The sequence below is a fragment of the Watersipora subatra genome, chromosome 8 (genome assembly GCF_963576615.1).
Source record: "Watersipora subatra chromosome 8, tzWatSuba1.1, whole genome shotgun sequence".
Taxonomy (NCBI): domain Eukaryota; kingdom Metazoa; phylum Bryozoa; class Gymnolaemata; order Cheilostomatida; family Watersiporidae; genus Watersipora; species Watersipora subatra.
Window position 1 is genome coordinate 40,547,836 of NC_088715.1, and position 21,001 is coordinate 40,568,836.

General features: G+C 38.3%; 2 protein-coding genes across 2 annotated transcripts; one reads left to right on the forward strand and one right to left on the reverse strand.

The window, feature by feature from the left end:
- The first annotated feature begins 3,434 nt into the window (after nucleotides 1-3,434).
- On the forward strand, nucleotides 3,435-20,876 carry LOC137402560 (uncharacterized). Its single transcript, XM_068089063.1, has 9 exons — nucleotides 3,435-3,532; nucleotides 4,002-4,206; nucleotides 5,984-6,242; nucleotides 7,852-8,051; nucleotides 10,221-10,375; nucleotides 11,208-11,367; nucleotides 16,626-16,838; nucleotides 17,625-17,730; nucleotides 20,640-20,876. The coding sequence occupies exons 1-9, from the start codon at nucleotides 3,435-3,437 to the stop codon at nucleotides 20,831-20,833; spliced, it is 1,590 nt and encodes a 529-aa protein (XP_067945164.1). The 3' UTR covers nucleotides 20,834-20,876.
- On the reverse strand, nucleotides 18,142-19,657 carry LOC137401860 (mucin-6-like). The gene is made up of 2 exons (XM_068088335.1): nucleotides 18,272-19,657; nucleotides 18,142-18,180 (listed from the first exon to the last, which is right to left on the reverse strand). The coding sequence occupies exons 1-2, from the start codon at nucleotides 19,655-19,657 to the stop codon at nucleotides 18,142-18,144; spliced, it is 1,425 nt and encodes a 474-aa protein (XP_067944436.1).
- Nucleotides 20,877-21,001: the final 125 nt, after the last annotated feature.

A 21,001-nucleotide genomic window follows, 5' to 3' on the forward strand; every position in this document is an offset into this window, starting at 1 on the left:
GGAATACACCAAGAGTTGGTAGTGTCATTGATTGCCAGAAATGCTTCCCCTTTTGTGATGATGTTAGACAAATTCATGGTATTGCAATTTATATATGGCATCTTTTTGAACTTTTTTTCAAGAAGATGAAATCTGTGCATTGCAGTGGTTTTTGTGTCAATGCTGAGCGGTTTAGCCTTGAATGGTAATGGCATTGTTATGTAACCCTGCTTATCTTTATGAATTTGTTCTTTCATAATTTTTAGGAATTTGAGATCATCGATTGACATTGTCTTTATCTCATCAGCGTGATTTGTTTGAAAGTCAGAACTGAGAACTTTTAGTATTTGTTGTTCGAATTTATCTGTGTTGAGGAAGTCAGGAGTTTCTGTTTTGATTTTAAAGGAGATACATCTTTTAGTTGTCGTTGTTGGTTGTTGTACTGCCAAGTTTACTATTGTCTCAGATTGAATGGTATGAGCGCAACTGTTGTAGCTGTGTGCAGAGTTTGTGGCGTTTCCCATCAAGACCCAACCCAAGTCAGTGAGACGAGCAAAGGACTCATGGTCTTCTCTACTGATTTCTTGTCTAGATATAAACTTATGTGGAAGATTGTTTCCAATCAACAATCCGAGTTCGAGGCTGGCTGCTTTTTGAGCAGAGATGAACTACGGGGCAAGATGTTGTAAGTGCGGCCAGTTTTGCACTGATGTGGCATTGGGTATTTCTTCTGAGTTGAAAGGTATTTTGCTTGTGCTTATGCACGGTGGAAGTCTACTTGCTCTGCTCTGATGGAAGCCAGGGACCAGCAGTCCTGAGGCCGCCTGGCGCATTGAATCAGTGCCCTTAGTATCAGTAAGTGTACTAATTTTTATAGCTGCATCACAGGTCTGTACATTGAGCTTGTCAAGGGTCCTTTGAGTAATGAAGGTTCAATTTAAACCTGATTTGCAGGGCAAACACCAGAACCTCTTTTTCAGGATTATTTTTGGTTGAAGTATACACTGGTATTGTCCATGACATGATATTAGCTGGTGTGGTGTCAGAACAGTTTAGGGCTGTTGCTGATTTCTCACTGTCTGTTTGTATTATTTCCATAGTAGTCTTACTTTTGTTGTCTTTATCTTTTATGTAGTATTCATGAAATACTGTGAGGTTCTGTTAATCACAATTTTTCTTTGTGCACTTCTCTGGAGACCGACAATCAGTCATTCTGTGTCCAGGCTTAGAACATGCAAAACATAAGTTACGTCTCATGAATAACCTTCGATTTCGGAGTGTATTTGCTTACCAAGCTTGAAACAAGTACCCATCGTATGATTGTTCATGTTGCAGTTCAAGCATGGGTATTTGTTTTGTTTCATACCATTGGCATTGTAACTTTTATGAGACTTACCATCAGCTGTGGTTGCTGTCGAAAAAGACATGACTTTGTTGCTTTTGTCGGTTTTACCTTTTACTGACTTATCTGTTTTTCCAAAGTCTTGATACGCTTAAGTCAATGTGTGTTTAATGTGTCAGATTCATGAACTAGGAAGTCGATGAATTCTTGGAGTTGTGGAAACATGCTCAATTTCTTCTCCAGTTTTGTGGCCTTTGCTGTCCATCTGTGAGCAACATGTAATGGAAGTTCTTGTATCAGCTGCTTGTTTACAGATTTGGAACCAAAGTTCAAATCACTATCACATTCTGAACAAACTTCAAGAAAGTCAATGAAGTTTTTTAACTGTTCGCCATTATTTGCTTCAATTTTTTGCCATCCGAGTAACCTTTCCTCCATGGCTTTCGCCACTATTTCTGGTTTGCCATATTTGGTGTCCAGTTTCTTCCAGGCAAGCATCCATGCACTTTCTGTTTTTCTAAAGCTGAGGCCCTCTATTTTTTGCCAGGCCTTGCCTGTAACATATTGCTGCAGTTTGAGCCACTTTTTGCCTGGTGTGCATGAACTGAAATCAAAGGTTTTAAAAAAGGAGGCCTTCCACTGCTGGTACTTGAGTGTCTCACCCTTAAATATGGGTGGTTCATCAGGACGCTGGCAAACCGTGTTGATTGCGTCAGCAAGAGCAACAGGATCAAAGACTGTAGTACGGGTACTAGAAATCGTGACAGGAGAACTATCTGGGGAAGTTCTTGAAAGGCGCAGTGGTGTGATCATATCATTGGCCGGCCGTTGTGATGCTTGTCGGAATAACTCATTTGAGCCTCCTAGCTGTGTTTGTCCTGAATTTAACTTATTGGTGACAGGAGGGCGCAACAATGACTCAATGTTATCTTCCAATTCTTCTGCTATTGCTTGTGCGTAAATCTGCTCACTTTGGCGCTCAGCTTCTAACCCTGCTTCTAATTTAGCTTGTGCTATCTGACTTTTATTCCTTTGAACTTGTGTCTGAAGTTGGAGGCTTTCCTCAAGTTTTTGAGACTCTATCTCGGCTTGAAGCTGGGCTTGTTTAGTTGCAGCCTCAGCTTTTGCCTCGGCTTGCATGATTTTAAGTGACTGAGAAAGTCTGCTCAAGCCTGACTTGCTAGACCTGGATTGTCTAGAGGAAAGAAAGGATGAATTTTTAGATTTTATGCTTTCTATGTCTGGCTCAGCGTGCGTGGTTCTTGTTACCAACTTATTCCTACAAGTTTCTAACTGGTCGATAGCCTTCCTGTTATCAGCAAGCACACGATCTATTTCTACAATGTCTTCCTTGTCAGGTTGTAAGTCGCTTTCATGAGCTTCTTTGTATACACTATGCAGTTTTGTGATATCAACTGTACCTAATGTGATTTCTCCATGCATGCTGTTGAGCTGTTCATAGGAAAGTTCAATAGAGTTATCTCGCAAGTTATTTAATGTAGCCTTGTGACTTACACTGAGATTTTCAATAGTCGCTTGTAAATCATACTTAATTGACTGTACTTTTAGTCTTGGTGAAAACCTCCTACTAGTAGATCATTCACTGTGAACAGAAGCGAGTTCTTCGCTATCAGACATGACGTAGCCTAGGAGAAAAAACTTGGAACTTTACTCGTATTGAATTAACCCAATGAATTCGAGGACACAACTCCAAAAATGTGGCGACCTGATTTGCACTATGGCCAAACCTGTCAAGAATTTTCAGCTAAAAATTGTTGTATTTCTAACTTGTTTACAGCTATCTTACTAAAAATGCCAAAATTTTAAGGCGATGCACTAGGTTTAATTACAGTAGTTTTTACTGCCTGCAATCCCTAAAGGATTAATTTTGAAATTCATACCACAAATTTTCTCTGCGAGAAATTAATTGAGACTATCACCCTTATATGATTCACTGCCCAATGGCCAGAATTTGCACTAGTAGAATTGCTTAATTGCTAACACACACTATTTAGTGAACAATTCGACTAGCTGCGTAAAAAGATATATAAATCATTAAAAACAAAACACAAAACAAAATCAATTACTGTTGTTTAAAAAAAAGGAAAAGGTAATGCGACTTATCAAGTTGGAAGTCAAGATGTCTCTGGCTGCTCGACTCTGGCTGCTCGACTCTGGCTCCTGGGCTCCACTTTTTCTTTGTAAATCAACGTAGTTTCACTTGGGCTGCTGGAGGCGAAATTAATGTCCATTGATATATACATATATATATATATATATATATATATATATATATATATATATATATGTACATCCTATATACGTCGGGCAGTCCGATTTCACTTCCGTTAGTGTGTTCAAGTTTCACTGTAGCGAATCCCCTGGTTCGTAGTTATATTGTCACATACGGGTGATGAGGCATAGTGTATATTCTATTAAAAGTTTATGTATGCTTTCAACACCGTGAAACTACAATAAAACAATACCTCGATTGTCGATAAAGATTATTGAAAGTATGCTAATTATACAGGTAGTCATCTGCAAAGCCATTTGGTAACATATAAAATAAAACATATAAAATTAAAGATATAATATTTACCTTAATAACACACCCAGGAGATTGCTAAATAGTATGTGATTCTCCTTCTGTTTAATTCTTGATTATATGTGTATGCAATAGATATGGGCGTAATGAAGAAACTTATACAGGTAAAAGAAAGTATCAGCATCAAAAAAATAAGGCTGAAAAGCTACATGTTGTTGGCTCAAAGGCTGACAAAACAATGACTTTAAGCACACCTAATCAAACGTATGGCAAGTCAGACAGACCACACAAGACCATTAGACCACCCAAGATCAACTGGCATTCATTCTGGGCAGGAGCAGTGAATCAAACAGTTTGACTAGATATTGCAGTGCACTATCAAATAAGGAAATTTAACAGAGGCAGCAGAACTTTACAGGTAGCTAGGTACATAGATAACAGTATAAAGGTAACTAGGTACATAGATAACAGTATAAAGGTAACTAGGAACATAGATAACAGTATAAAGGTACCTAGGTACATAGATAACAGTATAAAGGTAGCTAGGTACATAGATAACAGTATAAAGGTAGCTAGGTACATTGATAACAGTATAAAGGTACCTAGGTACATAGATAACAGTATAAAGGTACCTAGGTACATAGATAACAGTATAAAGGTAACTAGGTACATAGATAACAGTATAAAGGTAACTAGGTCCATAGATAACAGTATAAAGGTACCTAGGTACATAGATAACAGTATAAAGGTACTTAGGTACATAGATACAGTATAAAGGTAACTAGGTACATAGATAACAGTATAAAGGTACCTAGGTACATAGATAACAGTATAAAGGTACCTAGGTGCATAGATACAGTATAAAGGTAACTAGGTACATAGATAACAGTATAAAGGTACCTAGGTACATAGAAAACAGTATAAAGGTACTATAGTACATAGATAACAGTATAAAGGTACATGCATCTAGTCCCACAAATAACAGTGAGTAGGTTCGTAAAGCTTATATACAGCTTGGCTTGCCAGTTCCAATTTGTTCCTTAGAAATAATAGTCTCTCTTCAGCTTCAACACTTATTTTCTGAGTGTAAGTAACATAAACATATACAATAGGTAACTTTCTCAAGTACAGTAACTGTGTTAGGTGATTGTATGTTGGTCATACATATACATGTCTGCGCAAGTGTGGACTACAACTTTAGATAGACAGTATGTATATGTATGTATGCGTGCTTTTTGTTTGTAAACTACGCATGACTTTTGCCTTATCCCATAGCTCACCCACTCATTCAAAATAGCATTCTAGTATTAGTATACATCAATATATATCTGAAAGTTGGTACGTGATTCGGTTTGTTCAGCTATAGCTATTAAAATCTATAAATCAGGAATTGGTCTCGCAAAATATTTGATATCAGAACCTACCATTACCCAGAAGATAGGCTAAACCTTTGAGCTATGCGCGATTAATAGGTTCATAAGCCGATATACGTCACAATGTGGTTGAAAATACCATACCGTTATGCGCTACGGCGCAATGTAATTTTATGCTTGCTCTCGCGGCTCTTATTAGTTAAAGTACCAGCTTAATCAAATTAACTATCAGCATTGTGGCAGGCTAATAGCAAGTGGTAGGCAACTACATTACCTGTCACTGTTTATAAACTGATTTTTATACCTGTGCAACGCCGGTCATTCCGCTAGCGTACATATAAAGTAAATATTGAAGTAACTGTGAGCAGTCCCTCAAAGATCATGTATGATGTCTGCTTAGCTAAAAGGCTGTGCATGTTTTTTAAAGGTTTAAGAGAATTTTTGCACAAACAATGGCAATATGATCTTGGCTAGATATGTCAGAGTTCAGTGGCACGAGGACCTTGATGACTGGACACTTGCCTAGTTGCAGAGAACAACTTTAGGAGTTTAGGGTTGGATGTCATTCCTGTGACCATCCGTGGGCTTTTCTGGGAATCAAACATCAACCTGTTGCTTGTATGCCAGATGTTCTAGACCAGTAGGCCATGGCCGCATGTTATAGCTGAACTATAACAATTCACTGATATATGGCTAGGGCTAATCTATAATATGACAGTTTATTGCTAATTCTTTAATTTGCAGCTTGATGACATTGAGCAAGCGTTCTTGTCCAAAGAGGCCGAAATACGTGCATATCTCAAGTCAGTTCAACCTTTTGTCGATAAGATGGACACAGCAGTGAGAGATGCTTCGAAATGTTTGAGGAGAATTAGTTTTAATGGTTGGAAAAGAATATCAGGAAAGGAAGAAGCGTGCCCCGAAGCAGCCAGCATAGTTGAGGCACAGAACTGCGTCCTTCGGTTAAAGGACTTAAACAATGAAGTCAGGAGACAGGAATTTGGTGAGATGGTAACATCGATGTAATTTACCTTTTGACGTAGTCTGAATATGAAAGCTGCACCCTTTTCTGCCACAAGGTTTGGTGTAACACTTTTGCTGTCAGATGGTTCAGTTTAACACTCTTGCTGCCAGAAGAATTTTAATGCACTCACATATCTTATCACCTTTACGTATCTTAACACATTGACATATTTTATGAAATTTAAGTCATAGAAGTCAAACAGTACACCTGAAAACTGGTTCAAAGCTTCCGTCTTTTATAGCAAGCATTTTATCGACTGTTTAAACACAACTGCATTCTGATTGCAACTAAAGTGACCAGGTTTGACTCACAGAAAGAAAGGACTAATATAGCACTCTTTAACTGGCTTTAAATGAATGACAACTTCTCTGTTCACATTATTATGTGGTAAATATGCTAGGAATGTTGTTTGCTTTGATTCTCAGATTAAGCATGCATCCACATACACACACATGCATACACACACATGCATATTATACATACATGCACCCGTGAATACACACATAGATACGCATAATATGCACGCATAGATACACACATGATTACACACATGCACATGTAAATACACATGAATACACATGAATTCATACATGCACACATGAACACACACATGAATGTCCTTATAAATACATGGAATACTAGCTTATAAGTAGTGTACAGCATAGGAGTGCAAATACATATTTTAATCTACAAAAGACTTGCACTCTGTAGAGTTTATAAAACTATGTACTCCTCATTTATACTTAGTATAGAAGGTTTCTACTAAAGCCAAAGCCTGTTTTGCAACTGGGAATTTTAATACCTAATATGGAAGCATATTTATTGTCTATAACACCAAAAAACCATCTAGTATAAATTGAAGCATTAACATTCTACTAACATGACCAAGAGCAGATAATAACCAATTGCTGTCTAACAAATGCATTTATATTTATTTCGTTTACAATAAAATTGTTTACTTACTGTGCCAGTTAGATTACCAGAAGCTAGAATCGTACATTTTATTATTTGGATTAGCCAATAGTAAATACATAATGAGATTTCCAGGCTTGTCATTTCAGCCAGATGCTGTCCTAACAATGACTATGTGTTTTGCTGCTTTGTGCAAAATAGTCAAACCATTAAAAACTCACCATGAGTCTCAATGAAAATTGACTTTTGATGGGTATACTACTTTTGATGACTTTTGATGAATAAAACACAGAGAGTTGCTTCATGTAACAGGAATTGCTGCGGATCGTCAGCAACTCTTAAGTCTTAGCAGCAAAAATCTTTACTATATATAATAAGAGCTGTTTTATTAACCACGGGTGGGTGTTGAAAAAAATATTGTACCACACAGGATTTAAACCCAGACATTTGACTTAGCGAGCGAACACACTAACACCTTCACCACCAGATCACTCTACTACTTTGCAGAATGATTGTACATATACTTATTACACTCGTTGATCTCTCGTGGCACACTAATAATACTAGCAAATTATAGCAACTAAATAGCATATAAAGACTTCATCTGGTTCAACTTAAGGAAGAAAACTCAAGATTGAGTGAAAGCATATGTCATTATATCTCATCTTTGTTACAGACATGGAAGGAGATACACACCTTTGGCAAGGAGACTCTGTGAGACTAGCATTAAAAGTTGATTGTTGGAAAGATATGAAGGCATTCCTAAAAGAGAAAGTGTCCCACAAGAGCATTGGAGTGTTCTATGGCATCGAGCTTGAGGATTTACCCAACCCTATCATACCATTGTGGTGGATGCCTCATTTAAAAAAAAAGACGGTACCTGAAACCTTCGTGAACCTTGAAAACTAAAATAAGAACGTTAGACTGAATTTAGGCACTCTTAAAGGTGAACTTGCACAAAATATTGGTAGATCTTATTGAAAATTATTGGTAATTTTCTATTATTTGCGATGGTTTTAGCTGTTCGAGATTATCTGACAGCCAGGATGTTTCAAAATTAAAATCGACAAAACTTGTTCATAATTAAAGCGCATAGATCAAGCGATAGTGCAGTTATGTCGTCTATAGTAGCAAAGAGATCAAAAAAATAGAGATACGTAATGCTTCTACTTGAACTCTGTAGCCAATCTCAACTATAGCAATAATAGCAATTAGTGATGTCATTTAGCACATTTTTTTTCGAAGCATTTTAACCATGATCAAATGTTGTCGATTTTAATTTTGAAACATCCTGGTAGTCAGATAACCTCAAACATGGAAAACAATCACAAATTATAAAAAATTACGATACTTCTGATGAAATGTAATAAAATTTTGCCCACGTTCATCTTTAAACTTTGTAGACATTAATCTTGTTGAGTTTGTCATTATTTGCCAACATGATAAAATAAAATAAACAATAGAGGTAAGTTGTACTATAGAGCAATAACTCAGTACTTAGTGTATGTAATGTACAGGGCAGTATCCGCCTGTTTGAAAATGGTACTGCAGGGAGAGTTCAAGAGGGGTACCGAGCGCCCTCTTGGTGGGGGAGGGGTTTTCGGGGGTTCTCCCCCGGGAAAATTTTTAGTATAACTATTCAAAATGGTGCAAATCTAGCACACTTGGCTCCTGATGGGGCACATGTTCTAACAGAAAATTTGACATTATAATCCAGTTTTATAAATATAAAACTGTTTATTGAGATTGTCTTTAACAAAGCTTATTAAAAATATAATGTGAATAGGAGCTGCTATAGGGGTTGGCCACAGCAAGCATGAGGTAGAATTATCACCGGGTACAATGCTGAATGGTGTAGGAGATGAGTAGTCTTCTATGAAATAATTTAATTAAATAATATTGTAGAGTTAAAAAGTAGAGCTAATAGAGCACCATGTTAAAAATACTGTACTTATACTATAGTCTATAATACTGAGCGAGTAGTAGTAGATTTAAGTTTGAGCTATGCATGTTACATGCATAGCTCAAACTTAATTTATTTCTATGAACAAAATCTTTTGTACATAAACATTCATTTACATATCTACTACACTACAAAAAATACAACCATGTACAATTGTCTCTGCATGAAATGCTTGGAAGCATTCCTTTTGGTAGAGTCCAACGCTATAATGTTGCCGTGCGAGCTACCCCAACGATCGTTTTTCTCTGTAAATTCCAAGTATTATAAAAGTCTAAAAAGTTTTACATCACTTCCATCATCTGAATTATTGTTATTCTTATCACACCAAAAATCACTTACAATCGGAGAATCAAATAATATTTTATTTTACCGTTTTGAAAGTCGAGCCGATGTTGATTGGTATTTCCAGCTTTGATTCTTTTCCGAGGAGGCGCGATTTCATTAGCACAAAGCAACACCTTTCGGATAATCGTTTCATATTTCAATTTATCGACTAATATCTTGTTGATGATATTTAAAACTTACTAGCATTCATATCCTTTGTTTAACGTTATGAGACGGCAGCTTTATACTAAAAGCGACATAAATGCCGTTTCCCCACACAACTGATAAACGACAGTTTGGCCGTTTCCCCAGCCAAAGTGTTAAAAGTTAAAACCAAGCATGATGACGTGAATTCCGGGATTTTGAGCCTCAAAAAATGGTACTGCCATGGCAGTAGCTGCAGTATAGGAGGATACAGCCCTGGTAATGTATGTCATGGCTAAAGCAAGCAACTTTTATAATAAGCCACAAATTTTAAGCGAGCTGAATATTTTATTCTGTGTTTTTATATTCTTTATATTTATTATTTATTTTTGTGTTTACTTTCTGATAAAAGCAAAACTTGATGACGCTGTCATCATCTGAAGTCAGCAATTATTGTGGTTATGTAAACATTGTCTCAGCGAACCATTGAAACGTTCTAGTAATCTGACACCTGCAAATCTGTTTTGTGGTTGTCATAGTTACTTCATTAACTGGAAGCACCAGTTTTTCTTCATCTGTAGGGTCCTAATTTATTAATGAATATTTCTGTCTAGTATTTGGCTCACTTCCCTGAGTGTACCAACTGGAAAAGCCCATCAAAGTTCCTTGAAAAAGCACTTACCAAGCGCCGCCTGCCAATAATTGGAGATAAAGTGAAGTTCAATTCTACAGCAAAGAGCGATTGCTCAGAAGATGCTTTAGAAGGCAGGTAAGACCTCTTCAGTACAGCTCATAATGCTGGAAACAATTGAATCTGGGTAACATTACTTGTTCTTCAATTATAATAGTTTCAGTTAGTCATATTTAGTTGCTGATGGTTATGTTGTGAGGGCTAGTAAGAGAGCTGCTGAGGTCTAGAGAGCTTACTTGAGAACAAAGGGTTGGTATTCAACTACCAAAAGGGTCACTGGTGGCCAATGGTAGTACCATAGGTTGATTAGGAAATAAATAGTTCTATTATATTCCAAATCTGGAGTTGTGTGCTCACCAGGTAAACTACTCAGTTTTAGGGAGTCTTGTAGCTTTGTTAGTGTTACTGTAGTATTTTAGGTTGTTGTAGATGTGGCTCCTCTTGCTTTTTGGAAACAATTGCTTTAAAGGGTGTCCGTCTCCAAGGCACCTTCAGTTGGTATCTCGTTTTTGGTCCCATGGCTAAACGCCATGTACCGTAGCTGGCTCGTTTCTAAAAACATGTTCGTAGAGTATCTACAGTATTTTGTTGTTAAATTGCTAGCAAATAAACGAGCGTTTGATATTCAACATCAACAGGTGACTATCTTTACGTATTGTGTTAGTGGAAGGATAGAATAGACAAGACATACTAGAATGTATACTAGAATGTGTGTACAATTCGGCATAAATCTTTTAGCGCCTGTTCGAATCCCACACTGTGGTTGCTAATTATTCTTGTCCAGTTTTATATCGAAAAATAAATGAAACAAATACAAGATTTAGATCGCTTTTAGTAAATCCAAGCGCCCATGAAATCCATTTAAAAAAATTTATTGTTTGACAAACTTATTCATTCATCTGTTTTCCAGAGTTGGAGTGCTGACTCAAGTTAAACTACAGCAAGATTTCACATTTTTCCAAAGGAAGTGGGTCTACAGAATCTCAGCTGAGTTCCCTAAAGATTCTTATGGTTGGGTCTGTCTCCGGGATTATACGGAGGTTGACCTAGTTGATGGCTGCCCTTTTATGGTAAGTTTGGCTTTTAATGTCTGCAAATTATTTATGTGAATATTGTGTATGCGCCAGTTGGTAGTTAGAGCTCTTTAGTATTTCAGTTCTCAAGGTTTAATGTGTTTGAGACAATATTAGTCTTTATTATTCTTATTTACGAAGAACTTCAAGGAGAAAATATAATAGCAAAATCCTTGACCGAAATATTTTAAACTTCTCTACTCAAGCTAAAAATAATCACTCATACGATCACAAACGCACTGCAAACATCATGTGATAGAATTTCCAAAAGTTAAGGTAACATAACTCTAAAACATAACACGTTCCTAACTGAACTGTTATACCGATTAGCACACTGCTTCAGTTGTTACAGGCTACCAGATGCCATTAGCACTATTTTCTATCATTTTTTTCGCAATTGAAAACATGACCTACATGTAAGCTATGAAAATGCATTTGTTCATCAATCAATTTTATCATATTTACTTATCTCATAGAGCCAAATGAACATTTTTATTTTAAAACTCACCAAGCATAACAAAAGGAACAGCAGGCGCAATACTAAGATTCTAAAAATCATCAACTTGCAAAGCTATGAGCCCTGACGGAGGGCGCTGGGCAGTTTGAACTGGTGTACCCTAGCTAGAGTTTTTTTTTCACAGGTCTGTGTTTAACTTTGTTTCACAGGTCTGGTTTAGCTTTAAAATTAGCTCTGCTGACTTCTGCACATAAAATCACTTGCAGCGCTGTAAGATGTAAGAAATGAAACAGTGTCTCATTTGAGCGTCTAAACGTAGTTTAACAGTTTCCAGTTTCTCCAGTAGCTTTAGTTCACATTATCCGTACATACTCTTTTAAGCGCGGGTAGTTCTGGTAAACAAGTATCTTACATTCAAATGAACAAATGGCACTGCAAATGCAGCCTCAAAATTTACCCAAGACTAAATTAGTATACACTGTTGTCTGCCATGACTGTTATGTTGTAGGTAGTGAGAGCAGTAACTATATGTAAAGTAGAACCGATAATATATAACAAACGATAATTGTAATTATTGTTGTAATACTAGCGGAATACCCAGCATTGCACAGGTATTAAAAACAGCTTATAAACAGTGGCGGGTAATGCAGTTGCCAGCGAGTTGCCATTAGCCTGGCACATTGCCAATGGCTAATTTGAGCATGCTAGTATCCGTATTGCTGAATTTACTAATAAGAGCAGTGAGAGCAAGCTTTAGTGACGTTATGACATAACGCAGTCACTATGCGTACCTATCTAGTGACTTATATCACCCCAAAAATCCAAGCATCTCGCGTAGCTCAATGGGATAGTTCATCGCCTGGTGAATGATAGGTAGGGGATCAAATCTTTTGCGATACGGATTCTTCATTCCAAGATTTTATTAGCTTTAGCAAGACAGACCGAATCACGGACCGAATCACAGACTGAATCACAGCCCGAACCACGGACCGAACCACGGACTGAATCACGGACCAAATCACAGACACTAGGATTTATATATATAGATTATAATGTTAACAATATTGAAATAATAAAAAGTAATAAGTTACAATGACTGGCTATTATAATAATCACAGTGTAATTGAGGTTCATTATCTATGTAATCATGCAACTTGCTGGAAAAACAGAGCCTGCATTACCAAGTGTTAATAATGACTGCAGTTCATATTTACTGGGTTTCCATGCTTCGATTGATTCAGAGTTGACCTCTGCTGACGAACTTGCACCCTGCCTTTCAACGATTTGCGGTTGCACCTTTTGATTTTTCCAAGACTAGCGGTGTACTCCTCAAGACAAAACCTGTTAAAGTAAACTCACTTTCGGGTCACGGTCACTTTTCAATTCACACTTTGTACATTTGTAGCACCAATTCAGCCAGCAAATCTGATCAGATTTCTCTTTATTAATAATAATATTAATATTCTTCTATATTACAAAAAAGCCACAGAATTTACTACACGCTATACAGTTATTACTTCGAAGGTCGCATAAATGACAATCACTTTTAGTAAGAAAAACTTTTTTTATGCTAGAAAACTTAAGCCTATGAAGAGGTCAGCACTAGTGCAGTGTGAATCTGTACAGTTAGTAGGTTAAGTTATTTAATGCATAAGGTAGTAAAATAAATAAAACGGTAATTATCTCATCATTGTCGTATGAGCAATTATTGTTGGCAGCAGTAGTTGGAATATACTCGCGCATTGGTGTGATGAGATGCACTGAATTTTTTAGCTCTACTGGGGAGAGCTTTACTGGGTATTATTGATGTTGTGTGAGAGATTCATCCGCAGTGAGCATTTTTGTGACGTCGAATAGTAGTCCCGTAGCGATTGCCTTCGCACTAATTCTGCGAAGTAAAATGACGGAGAATCCATTTGGATTTTACCGTTTCTATGATTCAGAGTGGAAGCAACTCCAAATCCGTTCAAAGAATGAAAACCCAGCAATTATTTGTGTTTTTTGCCTCAGCTTGTTGTATTATATGTTTCAGCTCAAATGTTTATTACATAAAATATGACAGAAGTTATAACATTTTACTATAACGTTACAATTTATAATTTATTTTATAGACAAGTAGTTTAAAACGGAGTGTACTTGTTATCATAAACTTGAACAGCATTTTGTGAGAAAGAAGAAACGATTGGTTATTGGGCTGAGCCGCTATCAACGTACAGTGCAGCATCTCTAGTTAATCTTCTGGAGACTCGCACAACTCCAAAGCACATGAGCTACTGATTAATTAAACTGTATGAATGTTATGTAAGCCTACAGTGGTATACTGACGGCCTTTGCTTAATGGAAGCAGAACCACACTAAATATCAATTCCTTACTTATTGGCTAATTTGTGAGCAATTAATTGAATATGCTCATGCTAAACTCTTGTATAAACTGGTCATCTGCAGCAGGGATTTTTAATGTTTTTTTCACATTTACAAAATCTTGGTGTACACCGCCAACCAAATGACACAGAATGACACTCTAATGCGAACCATAAATATAATTAATAAGTTTTTCAATGTATGTATTTGATCCTTTAGTGAGAAACCTGGGTCTGTTTTGATGAACGCATTAGGGGTATCCTAGCAGCAATAGGAATGGTAGGGAGAAAAGCTTAACAGCTCTCAGTCTTTCTCTGTTTGTAGTTTTTATCACAGGCAATCTTGAGAACCAAACATATCTGGTTGAGAATGGAAGCAAGGTTAAAATAGTAAAATGTCAGAATAATTGTGCAAATATATAGAAAAGATATCTTGTAGATAGTTGCTAACTTTATTTACACAGGTCAATGCTCTATAAATCAAATTAAATCATGAGACAAAAACAAAAAATAGTAAAGTACATGTATATTACGTGTATTGAAAAAAAGCTCTTTTGCCATAAAGATGTTCTATAATGTAAATTGTCAATGTGTTGGTGTCCGGTATCAGGTGTTGTGGTTTTTCTGAGAAAGTAGGAATGTAATGGATGGTCAGGCAGCTTAGATATACTAAATCTCTGTGCTTTTTGACTGAAATAACGAACGGATAGATGGAAACGGCTGATGATAATACATGTATAGATGAAATTTGAAAAGTACAATATACAACGCAGGGTGATCATTTTCTACGACACACGATTTTCACGATCTTCCATGACACGCTAGTGTGCCGCAGCGCATGGATTGAAAATCACGGGTCTGAAACATTGTAGGTATGCGCAACCGCTAAGCATCTAATGACAAAAACGGAAATGCTACCCGCAGGTGAGAGTAAGCATAGCCTTAGTCTCTGCGCAGACAGATTATGCATACTGATATCCTTTTATTATAACTATTCCACTGATGGTCCTGTGTGCCATGAGAGATCATCATGTAGAAAAACTACCGTAAAACCTCTATTTAAATGCTGCCTTTATTTGAACGCCACCTTTAATGGAACACCACTATAGAAGAAGGTCTGAAAAATAGAGCCGCCACCCTTTAATTGAGCACCACCTCTATTTGACTGCCACTTTGACATGTTTTGATCTTTATGAAGCCGTAATAGAAAAGTAGAAAAGTTTCCTCAAAATACTAATAATAATGACTCGGTTACATCAATAACAATTAATTCTTTTCTTTGTTGCTGTAGTGGTTGCCATGATTTTAGTGACGGTGTATTTGGGAAGATCGATCGTTACAATCACCAGAACTACACTCTGATTTAAATCACTAAGGTCTAAATCATTTCTAATGTTTTCAGATTCATCCATAATTTGGTTTACAATCTTATATGAAGATTTTAAAAGGTTTTGATAAACGATGAGAATACTCTTCAGGAACATCGTATGTAATAGCAGCCATTTTTATGGCGTATTCAAATTTAAAAACGTTATGAACTTCTTTAAAAATTAAAAACGTTTCGTCCGTTTTCTAACTCCAAAGCTTTACGATTTTTTTCTTTAAAACTTTGATAGCGACACTATCAAAATACTTAATAACAGGACCACGCTAATATTTTATAATCGAAATAGCTCCTTGTTTAACGCTGTCTGATACATTTTACTCAATAGTTTTCTCATGGAAAACTGTTGAGTAAAATGCTGAGGTGGATGGCATTAATGTCTATTTGCCCGAAGACAGTGTAAAATACAGGTGACATTAGCATCGCTTCACCTATAAAAAGATGTTTTAACAATTGGAGCAACTTTAAAAAAAAAGAAAACTCGTTGTGGTTTGGCGAGAGTTAGCCAATGAAGTGCAGGTGCTGCACTGTCTGATTCTGCAATTCTCTTGTCTGAACAAACAGCGACATGCCATCAGAAGCTGTTGCCAAACACATCAGCCGCCACATCGATACTAGGCTACTAATAATGCTACTTTTTCATCTATCATAAGAGCAAAATACTTTTGCTGGTTTCAGCACTCGAAGGTTCTGGAAATGACTGCTAGGTGAAGTTATAAATAGATTGGTAACAGTTTATTGGCCGTTTCATAGCTTCACGATTTTAGTGTGCGTTTTATACAACCTCTTTAAGGAACAAACTGGGTTACACAAGATCTGCTGCAGTATTTCAATAAAGGGTAACAAACTCCATGAGAGGTCACTTTAGCTCAGGGAGCTGTGTTCAAATTATCTATGTCTTCTGCGATAAAAATTGGCAATGCAGCCATGACTGTAATATAGCATACAGCTATAGTATTTTAGCCCACGTAAGCTCCTAAGACTTGAGAAACTGTGATAGCTGAGCCTTAAAATAAATTAATAACAGAGTTCATTGACTGTTTAATTTTGGCAGCCTGGCCAGAAGGTTCGAGTTCGGAGATCCATCCCAAGGCCATCTAGAGGTTGGGGAGGGATAAACCGGAGTTCTGTTGGATCGGTTGTAACTGTGACTGGAAGAGAAGGATGTGAGACAATCGCAGTCAAGTTTCCAGAGTGCAAGGACTGGATTGGTGCTGCGTGTGATCTGGAACCAGTGTTAAGATTGGAAGAGGGAGAGAAAGTTCAGGTAAGCAGCAGCAGAGGGCAGGTTGAGTTCTCTATAGTTGATCAGTCTTAGAGACTGAAGACTCAACGTTAGTTGGAAACTATCGGTGGTACTTCAGGGTTCATCTGAAAATTGTACAACATCCTCAAACTAGCAAACAATTAAAATCAATCAATCTGGTAATTACATTATAAACCAACAAATATTAAAATCAATCATTTTAGTAGTTACATGTATGTCGATGAGAGTCTTCAATCAGACACACATACACCATGTAACAGCGAGTAAAGTAAACGGCTTTTTATTGTCAGACTGGTAATCACATAGATATGGCAAAACTGTGTTTTCATCTTATAAAGCTGAGATGTTGAAGCTGTTGAATGTTGAATCTATCAAAAAGCCCTGATATAAATATAACAGTGACTAACATTTATTATTGATAAATCTGGTGTTGAATACTAACAATAGCATTTGAAATCAATTTTGTTACATCGGTTGACAGAAGAAAGCATGTACTGCTGAACACTCCACACTATGTGGTGGAGTGTTCAGCAGTACATGTTTTTAGAGCACTTTACAGGTGGGTCGAGGTGTAACAACCTTACAGATCGTTTCATAAAGGATATGCTCATAGTCCAAGGTTGTCTGTGGTTATTTTTGAGTCGAAAATTACATTCGAAATATTCATGTGAATCGGTGCACCAGCAAAACTTGGTTGCTCTCTCATCATATTTTGTAATTCCTTACCCTTTTTTGATATTTAAATTTTGTAGAGATTTGTATGTTAATCATTTTATATTCACCCAGATGAAGCTGTCAGTGGACTGCGCTGAGGATTACGGAGGGAGGATGACTCATGAGGAGGTCGGAGAGTTCAAGTACATTGAAGATTATGATCCTGACTGGTCCTATAGTAAGAAAACATGATAAGTGATGTTTCCATTTGATTATATATTTTTTATTAGCTATAATTTCCTTTCAAACCAAAATATTTTCTAAATAATGACATAAAAGAAGCAAAAAGGGTAACAATTAGTCAATAGATTTTAAACAAACATTAATAATATTTTGTAATAGGCATCATTTCTAGAAAGAAACCTCAAAGCAGTACATAAAAAAGTTTTTGAAATTAGCGACTTCCTTTGTGACAACGTAAAAACAGACAACTTTGACTCATATGTAGCATAGTGCGAGCAGACAACCCTTAATGTCTTTATACCAATGCTCGTCAACCATAAATTATAAACACAATATCTACCTAGGTAAAACCTTGAAGCATGAGTAAGATAAAAACAAAAGATGTATAGAATCAAGCAGGGAAGCGCTAAGGAAACGGAGGGCAGAGCTTGCTTCGCCAGAGTGCCTATAAAAGAAGCCCCTTCAATATATATATGTGCTGCTTTGAATATGGCTTGTATACAAATACATACATATATTTGATTATCACTGGGCACTTGATCTGAGATTGGTGTGGTGCCGTAAAGGTGTGGTTGGTGAGATTGGTGTGGTGCCGGAGAGGTGTGGTTGGTGAGATTGGTGTGGTGCCGTAAAGGTGTGGTTGGTGAGGTTGGTGTGGTGTCGTAAAGGTGTGGTTGGTGAGGTTGGTGTGGCGCCATAAAGGTGTGGTTGGTGAGGTTGGTGTGGCGCCGGAAAGGTGTGGTTGGTGAGATTGGTGTGGTGCCGTAAAGGTGTGGTTGGTGAGATTGGTGTGGTGCCGTAAAGGTGTGGTTGGTGAGGTTGGTGTGGCGCCATAAAGGTGTGGTTGGTGAGGTTGGTGTGGCGCCGGAAAGGTGTGGTTGGTGAGATTGGTGTGGTGCCGTAAAGGTGTGGTTGGTGAGGTTGGTGTGGCACCGGAAAGGTGTGGTTGGTGGGATTGGTGTGGTGCCGTAAAGGTGTGGTTGGTGGGATTGGTGTGGTGCCGGAAAGGTGTGGTTGGGGAGATTGGTGTGGTGCCATAAAGGTGTGGTTGGTGAGGTTGGTGTGGTGCCGTAAAGGTGTGGTTGGTGAGATTGGTGTGGTGCCGTAAAGGTGTGGTTGGTGAGGTTGGTGTGGCACCGGAAAGGTGTGGTTGGTGAGATTGGTGTGGTGCTGTAAAGGTGTGGTTGGTGGGATTGGTGTGGTGCCGGAAAGGTGTGGTTGGGGAGATTGGTGTGGTGCCATAAAGGTGTGGTTGGTGAGGTTGGTGTGGTGCCGTAAAGGTGTGGTTGGTGAGATTGGTGTGGTGCCGTAAAGGTGTGGTTGGTGAGGTTGGTGTGGTGCCGTAAAGGTGTGGTTGGTGGGATTGGTGTGGTGCCGGAAAGGTGTGGTTGGGGAGATTGGTGTGGTGCCATAAAGGTGTGGTTGGTGAGGTTGGTGTGGTGCCGTAAAGGTGTGGTTGGTGAGATTGGTGTGGTGCCGTAAAGGTGTGGTTGGTGAGGTTGGTGTGGCACTGGAAAGGTGTGGTTGGTGAGATTGGTGTGGTGCTGTAAAGGTGTGGTTGGTGAGGTTGGTGTGGCGCCGGAAAGGTGTGGTTGGTGAGGTTGGTGTGGTGCCGTAAAGGTGTGGTTGGTGAGATTGGTGTGGTGCCGTAAAGGTGTGGTTGGTGAGGTTGGTGTGGTGCCGTAAAGGTGTGGTTGGTGGGATTGGTGTGGTGCCGGAAAGGTGTGGTTGGGGAGATTGGTGTGGTGCCATAAAGGTGTGGTTGGTGAGGTTGGTGTGGTGCCGTAAAGGTGTGGTTGGTGAGATTGGTGTGGTGCCGTAAAGGTGTGGTTGGTGAGGTTGGTGTGGTGCCGTAAAGGTGTGGTTGGTGGGATTGGTGTGGTGCCGGAAAGGTGTGGTTGGGGAGATTGGTGTGGTGCCATAAAGGTGTGGTTGGTGAGGTTGGTGTGGTGCCGTAAAGGTGTGGTTGGTGAGATTGGTGTGGTGCCGTAAAGGTGTGGTTGGTGAGGTTGGTGTGGCACCGGAAAGGTGTGGTTGGTGAGATTGGTGTGGTGCTGTAAAGGTGTGGTTGGTGAGGTTGGTGTGGCGCCGGAAAGGTGTGGTTGGTGAGGTTGGTGTGGTGCCGTAAAGGTGTGGTTGGTGAGATTGGTGTGGTGCCGTAAAGGTGTGGTTGGTGAGATTGGTGTGGCACCGGAAAGGTGTGGTTGGTGAGATTGGTGTGGTGCCGTAAAGGTGTGGTTGGTGAGATTGGTGTGGTGCCGTAAAGGTGTGGTTGGTGAGATTGGTGTGGTGCCGTAAAGGTGTGGTTGGTGAGGTTGGTGTGGTGCCGGAAAGGTGTGGTTGGGGAGATCGGTGTGGTGCCGTAAAATTTCCTTCGCATATTGTTAAACTTTTACCCATAAGATTTTAGTAGCAGGCTATGTGGGGTTGTAAAATCACTAATTCTAGTAAAAAAAATTTTGCTACATTTAGCTTCTATTTTTTGCAAACTTTATATTTAAAATAAAATGTATCATCATATTAATCTTAGTTTCATAGGTTTCATCAGCATGTTGGTCAACATGCTGATGTTACAAATTAATCTTTGGATATAGACTGCAGGTAGTTATGTTTGAACAGTATATAATTGAATAAGCCTGATGTATAGAGAGTTGTCTACTCATGTGTATACCTATAGTAGTACCACTGTGGTATTCAGTGATATCAGCTGTGCCACTACAGTAGTACTGTAGTACCATTCTACAAAGTGGTATTTATACAAATTTAGCTAACTATTACCATCATGAAAACTAGAAATATTTGCTTTACGCTGTTGCATCAGGCCTTTAAGGATGCAGTTTTTGGTTTGGTAAATCAGCATTTTGATAGCATGTAATACTTACCTACCTTCTGCTTTGATTTTAGGTCAAAGCGCAGTGGTTAAGTTCGCAGGTACTACACGTTACTGTGACAAAAATGACATTGAACCGGTAAGATACGTAGCACCGAGTTATGACAAAGGCTTTGAAGCTGGTGTTGAGGGTAACAAGAGCAACCTAGTCGATAGGTTTGACCTCTTTTCTGCTGCCCACTTTCTGGAGATTCTCTCATCTGCATAAAGGCTGGCTACAAATACCACTCCTCTTCATGTATACGATCATAGTCTCCTGTATGAACATATATATGATCATACGACTGGTACATAGTCTGAGTACCAACAATTAGCGAACAATTGTTAGTAGAACAACTACTAAAAACTTAACAAACTCAAAGAAGTTGTGTTACCT

Coding starts and splice junctions, on each gene's coding strand:
- LOC137402560 (XM_068089063.1), top strand. CDS start 3,435: ATGCGACTTATCAAGTTGGAAGTCAAGATGTCTCTGGCTGCTCGACTC. Junction 8,052..10,220: donor CTCATTTAAAAAAAAAGACG/GTACCTGAAACC, acceptor ATTTCTGTCTAG/TATTTGGCTCACTTCCCTGA. Junction 16,839..17,624: donor AAGAGGGAGAGAAAGTTCAG/GTAAGCAGCAGC, acceptor ATATTCACCCAG/ATGAAGCTGTCAGTGGACTG.
- LOC137401860 (XM_068088335.1), bottom strand. CDS start 19,657: ATGGCACCACACCAATCTCCCCAACCACACCTTTCCGGCACCACACCA. Junction 18,181..18,271: donor CCACACCAATCTCAGATCAA/GTGCCCAGTGAT, acceptor CTTCTTTTATAG/GCACTCTGGCGAAGCAAGCT.